This window comes from Macrobrachium nipponense, chromosome 1 (assembly GCF_015104395.2).
Source record: "Macrobrachium nipponense isolate FS-2020 chromosome 1, ASM1510439v2, whole genome shotgun sequence".
NCBI lineage: Eukaryota > Metazoa > Arthropoda > Malacostraca > Decapoda > Palaemonidae > Macrobrachium > Macrobrachium nipponense.
Window position 1 is genome coordinate 74,374,058 of NC_087200.1, and position 13,924 is coordinate 74,387,981.

The window sequence follows — 13,924 nt, forward strand, 5'->3', positions numbered from 1 at the left end:
TCAGATTCGATGAACTTACAGGCAAACCTTGGCCTAGAGAGAGAGAGAGAGAGAGAGAGAGAGAGAGAGAGAGAGAGAGAGAGAGAGAGAGAGAGAGAGAGAGAGAGAGAGAGAGAGAGAGAGAGAGAGAGAGTCATCTTATTCGGAAAGCTTCTAACGATGTCAATGTTCATCCCCATTAATATCGTCTTCCTCTTCCTAATGGCACTTTCTAACCTCTTTTCTTCCATCTCTATATTTATCCAATCTTCTACTTAAATAAGTTTTTAAAAAATAAGTAAAAGAGAATAGTAAAAGTATCATTAGTAACATTATAATCGTTGCTTAAACGCTACAGCCATGAACAACTGAACGAAAACTGTACTACAATGATAAAAAATTACCATAGTTGTTACAAATAATGCTAAGTAGAATAGGACTGATATACTTCTACATTATGCCTTTATTTGCTATAGAGAAAATATAGGCAAGGAAATATAGTAATGCTAAATTTAAGCGCAGTTGTAGCTGAAACTGAGCAAACAATGTTGACACTGTTAATAACTATAAATTGCCGTGCATCAGCAACATGGATGAAACTCGACCATGAATTACAATTGTGGAGAAAAAAGTACTACTATAGTTGCCATGAGTCATTTACGGACCAATGAAGTGAAATGAACATCTTTCCCACCAAACTTATAATATTATTAGTACTCATATGAGTTAGTCCAACCTAACCACTGGGGGGAAGGCAAGCCAGCCCAACTCAGTGCCAGCCCCAAGCCCGGATAAATAGGGAGGGTTGGAGTCAGGATGGGCATCTGTCTGTAAAATCTCCAGCCAGAACTTTTATGAAATGAGTCTTACAAGGAATAAGAATAGGGCTAGGTTGTCACCCAGAAGTGACCCACAGATACATCGCCCTAACTCTGTGGACATGCAAGGGCTACTGCATCGGGAGCGAGTGCGGCTAAAGAAGCAAGCTCGAGAACTACAAGTAGAAACATTAAATGTTAGTACAATGACAGGAAGAGGGTGGACAATAGCTGACCTTATGAAAACAAGTCGAGTAGATATTCTCTGTGTACAGGAGACAAGATGGAAAGGTAACAAAGCGAGGGAACTTGGGGAGAGGTATAAGATGTTCTATAGCGGAGCAAATAAAGAAGGCAGGAATGGTGTTGGAATAATTCTGTCAAGTGAAAAGAAGGAAATTGTTGAAGTAAATAGAAGAAATGATAGGATTATTTGGGTCAGGCTGATGGTTGAAAATTGCACTGTTAACATCTTTAGTGCATATGCACCCCAGATAGGATGCTCAGATGAAGAGAAAGATCACTTCTGGTCGGACTTAGAGGAGGAAATGGAAAAGGTGCCAGCAGATGAAAGATGCCTTGTTGGGGGAGATCTGAATGGGCACGTAGGCCAGAATAACCATGTGATCAGCCGTATACATGGTGGGTATGGCTATGATGAAAGAAATGCAGAGGGTGAGAGAATTGTTGATTTTGCTGTGTCAAAGGATATGGTACTGGCGAACACTTTTTTCACCAAGCGGCAAGAACATACAGTTACGTACAAAAGCGGTGGAAGGTCCAGCCAGATAGATTACTTGATGTATAAATGTGCAACATCATTTAGTAGTGATGGACTTGGTTATGGAAATTGAACAAATAAGGAAGAAAAAAATGCAGGGGCCAAAAAGGATTAAATGGTTTAAGCTGAAAGAGGTTGAACTTTGTAGGCAGTTTAAGGAAAAAGTATTAGAGGAAAACTAACTCATGAAATTGAGGATGCTGATGAATGGTGGAACAGAACGATGGAAATAACACTGAGGGTTGCTAGAGAAATATTGGGTGAGAGTAGTGGCAAGATATTCGAAAATAAGGAAACGTGGTGGTTCAGTGAAAAAGTGAAGGATGGAACAAAGCAAAAGAGAGAAGCAAAGAAAAGGTGGGAGGGGACCCAAATGGAAGAGGACTGGATGGCCTATAAGGAAGCAAATAAATTAGCAAAGAAAACTGTAGCAATCGCTAAGGATAGAGCATATGATCAGCTTTACAAAAAGCTAGATACCAAGGAAGGGCAAGGAAAGATCTTTAAACTAGCACACATGAGAAATAAGAATACCAAGGATATAACACACATAAGACAGATTAAGGATAAGGATGGAAATATACTGAGAAATGAGAGAGACATAATAAGATGGGAAGAATATTTTGAGGCCTTATTGAATGAAGAAAATGAAAGATTTCTAAGAGGAGACGGACACACAAATTGTGGACCAGTCACAGAAATAACAAAAGCTTAGGTTAGAGTGGCACTGGGAAAGATGAAAAATAGTAAAGTGGTGGGACCAGATGGCATACCTGCAGAAGCCTGGAAGGCTCTTGATGAGGAAGGCATTGAACATATTGTGGAGTTATGAAAAAGATTATGGAAAGTGAGACGATACCCGAAAAATGGAGAGAAAGTATATTAATCCCAATATTCAGAGAGAAAGGGGACATAGTGTTGTGAAAATTACCGAGGAATAAAGCTCATATCACATACGTACACTGAAGGTATTTGAAAGAATTATGGATGAAAGATTACGGCAGCAAGTTTTCATCGGTAGACAGCAACTAGAATTCATGAAGGGGTTTAGTACTGTGGATGGTATTTTCGCTCTGAGACAAATTATGAAAAAGTACAGAGAGAAGCAAAAGGTCTTGCATATGGCCTTTATAGACCTTGAGAAGGCATAATGAACAGAGTACCACGACAGGAAATATGAGATGTCTCAGGGAGAGGAGGAGTAATGGAGAAGTACGTCAGAATGATCAGGGAGATGTATAGAAATGTAAAGACCAGCGTCAGATCTACAGCTGGAAGAACAGAAAATTTCCAAGTTGGAGTCGGGCTACATCAGGGATCTGCTCTAAGCCCACTTCTGTTTAACATCATCTTGGATGTGTTAACAGAGGATGTCAGGGAGGAGCCACCATGGTGTCTGCTCTATGCAGATGACATAGTCTTGGTAGCCGAGAACAGGGAAGAACTGGAGGGGAAACTTGAAAGATTGAGATATGCCTTGGAGAGTAGAGGTTTAAGAATAAGCAGGAAAAAGACAGAATATATGACAACCGAATTGGATGGCGACCAGCAAACAACAATCAAATTAGGCGGAGGGAACATCAAAAGGGTTCATAAATTCAAGTACTTTGGCTCAGTGATTGACAATGAGGGGAACATGGAAGAGGAAATTAACAACCGGATTCAGTGTGGTTGGAACAATGGAGGAAGGTGTCTGGTGTCATATGTGATAGGAAAGTCCCTATAAGATTAAAGGGCAGAATGCACAAGGCAGTGGTCAGACCAGCAATGACATATGGATTGGAAGCAGCACCTCTAAAGAAAACAGAGGATAGAAAGTTGAACGTAACCGAGATGAGGATGCTTAGGTGGATGAGTGGAGTAACCAAAAAGGACAGGGTTAGAAATGAACATATTAGGGGTACAGTAAAAGTCACAGATGCATTAAAGAAAGTGCAAGAGGCAAGGTTAAGATGGTATGGCCACCTGATGAGAAGAGAAGATCAACACATGGCAAGAGAAGTGATGGACGTGGAGGTGGATGGAACACAAAAGCGAGGAAGACCTAAGACCAGGTGGAGAGATTGCATTTGAGATGATATGAGGGAGAAGGGAGTATGGGAGGAAATGACACGGGACAGAGGTAGATGGAAGAGACTCATTAGAAACGGCGACCCCGAATAGGGATAGAGCTGGGAAGAGGAAGAAAAGACATATGAGTTAGTCCGTCAATTGCTCACAACCTGTTATAGATCATCAAATGAGCATGCCCATCCATTAAGGGTTAAGCCATGAGGAGGTCTGTTATCAACAAATTTCATGTAATTTGGTTCCATACCTGGTAAGCTTCCTCGAAAAACCACTGAGGGTAGGTTATAAACATCACTGTTAAAAATTTGCATTACTGACATGCATTAATAAAGTACGTTTTCGATACGGTACAATACATGTCCACATAGAATTGTAAGCAAGTTACAGTAACCGGCCCACAATTTTATATTTAGGTATAACTACGCACAACTTGTACCCCACGCTTTTCAGTTTAGGCGTAAGTAACCATTAATATTGTGGATCACAAAGTTTTATTTTATACTTTCAATGTAATTTGAAATAAAGGCAAGGCTTTAAAAAAAAAAATTTTATGTTTGGGGCACAACAGGTAACCCACACTTTTCTGTTTGGGCATAAGTAACCATTAATATTGTGGATCACAAAGTTTTATTTTACACTTTTAGTATAATCTGAAATTAAGGCAAGGCTTTAAAAAAATTTTTATTAGTTTTATTTATGATTCTTTAAGTGTTGGACAGTTGAATAAGCACTGCTTGCATCACCGAGTGATTAAACTTAAACTGATTGCAGAGCCACATCCTCAATAGTCTGCACAGTCGTTACAAAAAATTGACGAACCTATAGTCACAACATTGTGTTCTATATCTACAAAAACATAATCCCTTAGCTAGGTGTTTCTGCATACTTAAAAACAATAAAACTGCAGTAGTACTAATTTTTTTCTGCAATATTTGCATTGTCACCGACTTTGAGCATGCAAACTAAATCTAGGTGAAATTGGTTTGGTGAAAGTGAGTCAAAAATCGGTTGCACATTTTGACAAAAACAGACTGACAGAAACAAGCAGACAGAAGTCAAGTTAAATAAAAGTTAGTAAAATTAATAAACAACAATACCATATTAAAATACATGAAAGCAGAAAAATAGTAACATCCTCGCTAGTTTAATTTGCGCAGTCGTTACAAAAATGTACAAATCTACAGTCGCAACACTGCGTGTTTCACACCTATGAAAACATAATCACTTGGCTGGGTGTTTCTGCATACTACATAACGATAAAATTGTAGTAGTATTCATGTATTTGTTTTCTTTTTTCAATATTGCATTGTCACCAACTTGGAACATATACACCAAATCTGGGCGAAATTGGTTCGGTAAAAGTGGGTAAAAAATCAGTCGCAAGTTTTGACCCAAACCATACTGACAGAAACAAACAGAGAGACGTAAAGCTAAATAAAAGTGTGTAATAATAATAAACAAGAATATCATGCTAAAATAAACTAAAGCAGAAAAAGGTAAAAGTTTCAAAAGACAAACCTAAATATTTTGTGAATTGAAACACTGTCCATAACCTTATTCTAATTGGCTAAGGATCCCTTGCCTACTTACCTTGCGTAAATTAAATCCGTTCTCTATTCACCTTGCTTTTGCCATTCTTAATACAATCATAAAACATTGTGATTTTTCACATAAATGTTAAAAGAATCATATAAATTGTGACAATATGCCTAATTTCACTGTCTACCTAGGAAGGCCTGCATTGAGAGGGATATGAAAAATGATATTTTCATTATTAAAATGAAGTTTTATTGTATACTTACCGAACAATTATACAGCCGTGATTTCCACGAGCGGCAGGAGACTAAATTCAAATTTAGCGCATAGGCGTCGCCAACACTGGTGGTGATGACGTCATCTCCCTCCACTCGCGGGAGAACCAGGTACAACTGCCCAGGTGAATCCAATTCTTTCTGCCCGTTCGTCACCTAAGGGGAGGAGGGTGGGTATAATCATAATTGTTCGGTAAGTATACAATAAAATGATATTGTTATGATACAATAAAGTTTCATACATACTTACCTGGCAGATATATATAGCTAAGACTCCCGTCGTCCCCGACAGAAATTCAAATTTCGCGCCACTCGCTACAGGTAGGTCAGGTGATCTACCGGCCTGCCCTGGCGGCAGGACTAGGAACCATCCCCGTTTTCTATCATATTTTCTCTCTCCACCTGTCTCCTGCGGGGAGGCTGGGTGGGCCTTTATTGTATATATCTGCCAGGTAAGTTATGTATGAAACTTTATTGTATCATAACAATATCATTTTCATACAATCAACTTACCTGTCAGATATATACATAGCTGATTGGCACCCTTCGGTGGAGGGTAAGAGACATACTATATGGAATAGACAGGTAAACACATATGTTGTAGGTATAAATAAAACCTTGGTTCCTACCTGATAGGTGGTAGACTTCGTGGGTGTTTGCCCAGTAGTCTGCATCACCTCAAGAAACTTTAGCGAGATATATGATCTATGGCCAAGAGTTCTTGTGGGTCTGCCGATGGGGTCTTATCCACTTACTCGGGCAGAGCTAAAAGGACTTTGTCAATGGGTGCTGATCCACTTATATGACAATACACCTATGAAGGAGCACACAACCAATCCCGACCACCTGATCCTAACCAATATGTTAGAACTAAGGATTGTTACGAGTTATCCCCGAACTCGTCACAACAACCGTAACTCAAAACCACTACGCACACATACATAATTTTCCAAAAAAAAAAAAATTATACTCAACTAATTGGATATGACAAGAATTCTCTTACTGAACAACATAGACGGCCGCCCGTGCGTAGCCTAAGTCCTCCATTGTTCGAAAGAGACTCTCGACCATATCCAAAAAGAAGAAAAGTATATACATTTAAGGATTGGGTGTCGGCTCCCGTACCAGAATCGTATCCGCCGATACGAAAGGACCTAGAGAAAAACACTTCTCATATGTCACACGCACGTCTTTCAAGTAATGAGATGCAAATACTGAGTTACATCTCCAAAATGTCGTATCTATGATGTTTTTAAGCGACATATTCTTATGAAACGAGAGAGACGTCGCTATAGCTCTCACTTCATGAGCTTTTACTCTCAACAGTTGTAACTGTTCGTCAGGACAGGCCTTATGAGCGTCTGTAATGACGTTTCTTACAAAGAATGCCAGCGCATTCTTGGACATCAGTCTTGTGGGGTCTTTTACCGCGCACCAAAGACCTTGTCTAGAGCCTCCCATCTGATGCTTTCTCTGAAGGTAGAACTTCAGAGCTCTAACAGGCATAGAGACCTCTCTGCTTCTCTGCCTACGAGACTCGACATGCCTTTGACTTCGAATGACTTAGGCCAGGGATTCGTAGGATTCTCGTTTTCGCTTCCTAAAAACAGGGTCTTAAACGAGCAAATCGCTGAATCTCCCTTAGAATCCTACTTTATCCTGCAGAGCATGCAATTCACTAATTCTCTTTGCCGTAGCTAAAGATAATAGGAATAGGCATTTTCGGGTAATGTCTCTAAACGATGCCAGATGAGGAGGTTCGAATCTTTCCGAAGACAGATACTTTAGGACTACGTCTAGGTTCCAGTTCGGAGGTACTGGTTCCTTAGACTTTGAAGTCTCAAAAGACCTTATGAGATCGTGGAGATCTTTATTATCTGCCAGATCTAAACCTCTGTTTCTGAATACAGCCGAGAGCATACTTCTGTATCCCTTTATTGTGGATACGGCTAGATGAGATTTTTCTCTCAGGAATAGCAGGAAATCAGCAATTTCCGCTATAGAGGTAGTGGAGGAGGACAACTTCTTGGATCTACACCACCTTCTAAATACCTCCCACTTTGATTGGTATACTTTCGTAGTGGAGGTTCTGCGTGCTCTCGCGATCGCGCTTGCCACTTCGCGAGAAAAGCCTCTCGCTCTGACAAGTCTTTCGATAGTCGAAAGGCAGTCAGAGCGAGAGCGGGGAGGTTTTGATGGTACCTCTTGAAGTATGGTTGTCTGAGAAGATCCATCCTTCTTGGTAGGGATCTTGGAAAATCTACGATCCACTCTACCACCTCCGTGAACCATTCCTGGGCCGGCCAAAAGGGGGCTATTAACGTCATCCTCGTCTCTTTTGACGCTACAAACTTTCTCATTACTAACCCCAGGATTTTGAATGGGGGAAAAGCATATACGTCTACTCGAGACGAATTTAGCAGGAAGGCGTCTCTCGTGAGCTCGTAAAGGAACGAGGAGTGCGTCCCTCCCTGTTTCCGAACGTAGGCTAAGTGCGTGTGTTTTGTCTACGTTTACTTGCACTACCTTGTTTGACACCAGAGGGGGGGGGGTTCTAGGCTCTTCAAGGCCAGATGTACGGCGAAGAGCTCTTTGCAGTCTATGTGCCACGACACCTGTGCTGGTTCCCAGGTGCCTGACACTTCCTCTGAGCCTAATGTCGCTCCCCAACCTCTCTCCGACGCGTCGGAGAACAACACTAGGTCTGGGTTCTGTGTTCTTAGAGCGATCCCTTTGTTCTCTTCCAGAGGAAGCAACCACCACTGTAGGTGTGACTTTATCTCCACTGGAATGGGAAAAAACGTCCGACAGTTGTCCGGTTTTCCAGCTCCAAAACCTCTTGAGGAAGAATTGAAGCGGACGTATATGAAGTCTTCCTAGAGGGAAGAATTGTTCTAGCGAGGAAAGCGTCCCCAGAAGGCTCAACCATTCCCTCGCCGACGTTTGTTGCTTCTCTAAGAAGGAGAGAGACTATCCGCAAAACCTTTGCGATTCTCTCTTGCGAAGGAAAAACTCGAAAACCCCGAGAATCCATCCGAATCCCCAGATAGACTAGGTCTTGTCTGGGGGTCAGCTGAGACTTCTCGAGGTTCACAAGCAATCCCAACGCTTTGATTAAATCCAGAGTTAACTTTAGGTCCTCCAAGCACTGTCTCTCCGATCTGGCCCTGATGAGCCAGTCGTCCAGATACATAGAGACATTCACTCCTTCGAGGTGAAGAAACCTCGCCACATTCTTCATCAGGCTTGTGAAGACCTGAGGAGCTGTGGACAGGCCGAAACACAAGGCTCTGAACTGAAAGATCCTTCCCCCGTCATGAAACGGAGGTACTTCTTCGATGAAGGGTGGATCGGGACGTGAAAGTAGGCGTCTTGGAGATCTAGTGACACCATCCAGGTCTCCCTGTCGTAATGACGCCATGACGAAGCAGAAGTCTCCATGGAGAACTTCTCCTTCTGAACAAATTTGTTCAGAGAGCTGACGTCCAGTACTGGTCTCCAGCCTCCCGAGGCTTTCGCCACCAGAAAAGGCGATTGTAAAACCCCGGGGAGTGTTGATCCCGTACCAATTCTATCGCTCTCTTGTCCCACATTTGTTCCACCATCGATCGAAGAGTATCCCTCAGCACAGGATCCTTGTACTTGGCTGATAGTTCCCTTGGTATTGACGTTAGGGGAGGAGTGCTCAGGAAAGGGATACGATATCCCCTCCTTAAGATCGCCAAAGATGACGCGTCTGCATTTATCAGTGTCCAGGCTTCCACAAATCCCAGGAGCCTGGCACCTACTGGTGCTTGGAGGAGAGAATCTTCATTTTCCCTTCTTAAAGGGACGAAAAGTAGATCTACCTCTCTTCTCTGGAGCCTTCCTCCCTTGTGGAAGGTCTGGAGGTCGGACCACCTCGAAAGGGCTGCACCGTTGTACTGGGTCCTTTCTTGTCCGATGCCGCAACAGGTTTCTTCTTTCTTTGCTGATGCGTCAGCAGATCCTGAGTTGCCTTCTCAGTTAAAGAATGCGCAATGTCCCTTTACTAACTGAGAAGGGAACAAAAAGTCAGATAGAGGCGCATATAGAAGTGCTGCTCTCTGAGCATGTGAGACTGCCTTTGTTAAGAAGGCGCCATATACAGTCCTTTCTTTAAAAGACCTGCCCCAAACAAAGAGGAGATTTCAAAAGATCCATCCTGTACCGCCTTGTCAATACAAGACAATATGCATAGCAGGGCTTCAGGTTCGATTCCTTCCGAATCATGGCTTTCTTGGACATCACCCCAAGGGACCAATCTAAGAAGTTAAAAAACTTCCAATACACGAAAGAGTCCCTTGAGGAGATGATCAGTTCCGAAATTCCCCACGTAATTCGTGCAGAATTGAGACTTTGACGACGTGAAGCGTCAACCAAAGTCGAAAAATCTGCTTCGGTTGTAGAAGGGAGAGCAAATACCCATATTCTCTCCCGTCTGATACCAAATGCCTCTTTTCCCAGCTAAATCTTGCTGGAGGCATGCAGAAGACTGTCCTCACTAAGTCTTTCTTAGACGTCATCCATGCGTCTAAGGAATGTAATGCTCTCTTCATTGAAATTGGTGGGTTTTCATTTTGAGAAAAAGACGAAGGCTTCTTCGTCTTAGCACTGGAAAAGAGCGAGCGCGGAGAAGGAGGAGGCGGCAGCGTCAACTCGTCTCCGTACTCCTCAAGAAGTAGGGTAGTCAACACCTTATAGTTAGACAGACCTTCTCTTCCACTATATTCGTCATCCGAGTTTTCCTCTAACTCGGGCTCTACATGCGTCTCCGCTCTCCTTTCCGAACGTTCCTCTTCTAGAGGAGACAAACTCCTAATAGGAGAGGGGCTAAGGGAATGATAATCCTTCCTCCTCTTTCCCAGCTCTAAAAGTCTTGGAAGGCGTCATAAGCTTCGGCTTCTCTAGAATTTTAGAAGACGCTTCACGCTTACATGACGCTTCCCGTTCGCCAAGCGTCATGGATGGACGTCTTTTGCTGACGTCTCGATGATGCTTCGCGCTTGGAAGACGCTCCGCTCTTCAAAGGCGTCCTACTTGGCGTCAAAATTTGGATGGAGCGTCATGTCTCTGCTCCGTTTCCAATGACGCTCGCGTCTAAAAGACGTCTTTACGTCTCTCTGGCGTTACGAAACTCTCGTAAGCACTGTTCTCGCTTTCGAACTAGAAGCTTGTGTAAGACGTTCCCGGTCTGTATGACGCTTTCTCGTTGAGCAGGTGAGAGAGGACGAGACTTCTTAATTGGAAGCGTCACGTCCTTTCCGACGTGGCGCTAAAACTCCCACTCCCGATGATGACAGTGCTCTTGAACTGCCATAATGATCTTTCTTGACGCTTCTCCCACGTCCAGTGCATGACGTCTTTCGTCATCACTCGGGGGGGGGGGGGAGAAGAAGGAAGGGTACTCCGCGTACACGTCAGGTGACGCTGACGTCCCCTCCTTCTTGCTTTCTTGCTAGAAGACGGAGCGTCATCTGAGAAACGCTCTGGACTAGAATCAATGTCAGGCGGGTTCATATGACGCTTCAGCGGTCTCGACAAGTTCGATTCCTTCCACCTCGTTTAGGTGAGGGAGAGGGAGAGGACGAGAAACACTCGCGAAGGATGCTTTTCTATAGCGCCCCTTGAGCCGCCTGCCACGAAGCAGAGTTAGCTGAAGGGACGTCTGACCGTTGAGATTCCCCACAACCTCCTTAAGGCTTTCGACTTTCCTTCTCCTCTGGTCTTGTGAGCTTGGAAGAGGTCTAGGCTGGGAGCGTCGCAGGGACGATCAAAACGCCCCCTCCACAACACTGGGAGAACCTCACTTCACTGTAATGCTCACTTTCACTAGCCTTACCTTTGAAGTCAGCCATCTTGGACTTCATGTCCTTAATTGTAGCTTTCAGATTGGCGATTTCCGATGTCGAATCCGAAAAAGCACTCTGAGAATGAGATACATAGGGAGAATCTACATCAGTAGGATTAGAATTATCAGTGAAAGGCTCAATAGGCCTTGAACTCACACCTTTCAATCTTCTAATTCTATCCCTCTCTAACTTCTTCAAATAAGAAGTCAAAGTCTTCCACTCTTCTGCATTCAATCCCTCGCATTCCTTACAAGTATTAAAAGCAGAACACTGAAACCCCCCCCTACATTTACGGCATACAGTGTGAGGATCAAACCGAAGCTTTCGGTATCCTCACCCTGCAGCCTACATTCACACACATTCTCACACTCACATTAGAATCAGACATACTGAGAAAAATCCAAAAGAGTTATTCCAAAAACAGTCCACTGTAGCGAATGCCAAAACACGATCCAAATACGTCACCAAAAAGTCGAAAAACGATGATCAAAGGATGAAAAATGAATCTAAGTCAGGAGGTAATAACAACAATGTTGATACCACCGGCGACAGAGAAAATATGATAGAAAACGGGGATGGTTCCTAGTCCTGCCGCCCAGGGCAGGCCGGTAGATCACCTGACCTACCTGTAGCGAGTGGTGGCGCGAAATTTGAATTTCTGTCGGGGGACGACGGAGTCTTAGCTATGTATATATCTGACAGGTAAGTTGATTGTATGAAAACTTCATTTTAATAATGAAAATATCATTTTTATTGTAGTGTCTTACCGAACAATTATACAGCTGATTACACATTTATGGGAAGGTGGGATTCAGTGGACCACTAGTATTTCTAAATGGTTACATTTATTACAATACCAGTAAACACTCAAGGTGTCTGTTGTACCTTACCTTGTAAGAGAGCTACAGCAGACTGTTACTGCCTCTGGTCGGTGCTCTTCTTACTATTGTAGAGGAATTGGAATTTGACCAAACAGTTAGCCTCTGACAGGAGTGGAATCCTTCCATAGTTCAAGCGAGTCAAGGCTGACTGACAGAGGATAGTAACAACAAAAGATTGCCCTTGCCCTGGGCTAAGACCAGAAATTCAATCATACAAAACATTTGTCACCAACACCAGATTTAAAAACATATATACCCAACCATTATAAAATCTGACCTAACAGACTGGTGAGTATCCCAGGTACTCAGTACCCCCAGCTTCCCTTGAACTCGACAACCTATTTCAAGGTGAAAAGTTAGCATAGAGGTGACAACCCCTGTGCCGTTTCTCCCAAAACCATGCCAGAAACCGCCACCGGACCTAACGTTTTACACTTCTCGAAAAACCGTTTCTATCTCTTTGAGATAATGACTCGCAAAAACCGAATTCGATCTCCAGAACGTGCTCTGAAGAATTGAAGCTAAAGATAAATTCTTTCTAAATGCTAAAGAAGTTGCCACTGCTCTAACCTCGTGAGCTTTAACTCTCAGAACGGAAAGATTGTCGTTCTCGGACTGCGAGTGAGCTTCCCTGATAAGCTCTCTAATAAAGAACGATATAGCATTCTTAGAAAGAGGACGAGAGGGATTTTGAACCGAGGTCCAGAGCTTAGAAGATTGTCCTCTAATACCCTTAGTGGCAAACAGATACTGCTTAATAGCCCTGACTGGACATAAGAGCCTTTCTTCCTCCTCATGTCCAACCAAATAAGATAAATTCCTTACCACAAAACTCTTCGGCCAAGGATTAGATGGATTCTCGTTTTTGGCTAGAAAGGTCAAAGATACCGAAAATACAGCATTGCCTTGAGAGAAACCGACTCTTTTGTCTATAGCGTGCAATTCGCTGACACGCTTAGCAGAAGCTAGTGCAATAAGAAAAAGTGCCTTCTTAGTCAAGTTCCTGAGTGAAGCCGACTTCAAAGGCTCAAACGGTGGCCCCATGAGGAACTTAAGCACCACATCTAAGTTCCAAGCCACTGTATCCTGCGGGAGCTTAGTGGTTTCGAAAGACCTAATGAGGTCCGACAGATCTGTATTGGAGGAGGAAATATCCAAAACCTCGATGTCGAAAAACTGAAGAAGCATGGCTCATATCCTCTGATTGTCGAAGGAGCCAGTTTCTTAGAGTTCCTAAGAAATAGAAGAAAATCTGCTATTTCCATTAAAGAGGTCGCAGAAGTAGAGACTTTAGCACTTCTACACCACTCTCTGAAGATTCTCCACTTCCCTTGATAGAGTTTGTTAGAAGACTCTCTCCTACAACGAGCGATAGCTTCTGCAGCTCTTCTTGAAAACCCTTTCGCTCTGACAAGATTCCGGACAGTCTGAACCCTGTCAGAGCTAGAGCGGACAAGTTTTGGTGGAACCTCTTGAAGTGAGGTTGTTTGAGAAGCCACTTCTCTGGAGGAAGAAGTCTGGGGAAGTCTACTAACAACTGGAGAAGGTCCGGGAACCACTCTTTCCTGGGCCAAAAGGGAGCGATTAACGTTAGTGTTACATTGCTGTGCGACATGAACTTGTTCAGCACCTCTCTTATTAGACCAAACGGACGGGAATGCATAAGCTTCCAGACCCGACCAATCCAACAGCATTGCGTCCACCGACCAAGCTA

The 13,924-nt window shown here is 43.2% G+C and overlaps 2 protein-coding genes across 2 annotated transcripts; both read left to right on the plus strand.

Annotated features, from left to right (window-relative positions):
• The first annotated feature begins 838 nt into the window (after positions 1 to 838).
• LOC135218828 (craniofacial development protein 2-like) lies at positions 839 to 1,651 on the plus strand. The gene has a single exon (XM_064255277.1). The coding sequence runs from the start codon at positions 839 to 841 to the stop codon at positions 1,649 to 1,651; it is 813 nt and encodes a 270-aa protein (XP_064111347.1).
• Positions 1,652 to 1,801: 150 nt separating this feature from the next.
• On the plus strand, positions 1,802 to 2,293 carry LOC135218829 (uncharacterized). The gene has a single exon (XM_064255278.1). The coding sequence runs from the start codon at positions 1,802 to 1,804 to the stop codon at positions 2,291 to 2,293; it is 492 nt and encodes a 163-aa protein (XP_064111348.1).
• The last annotated feature ends 11,631 nt before the right edge of the window (positions 2,294 to 13,924 follow it).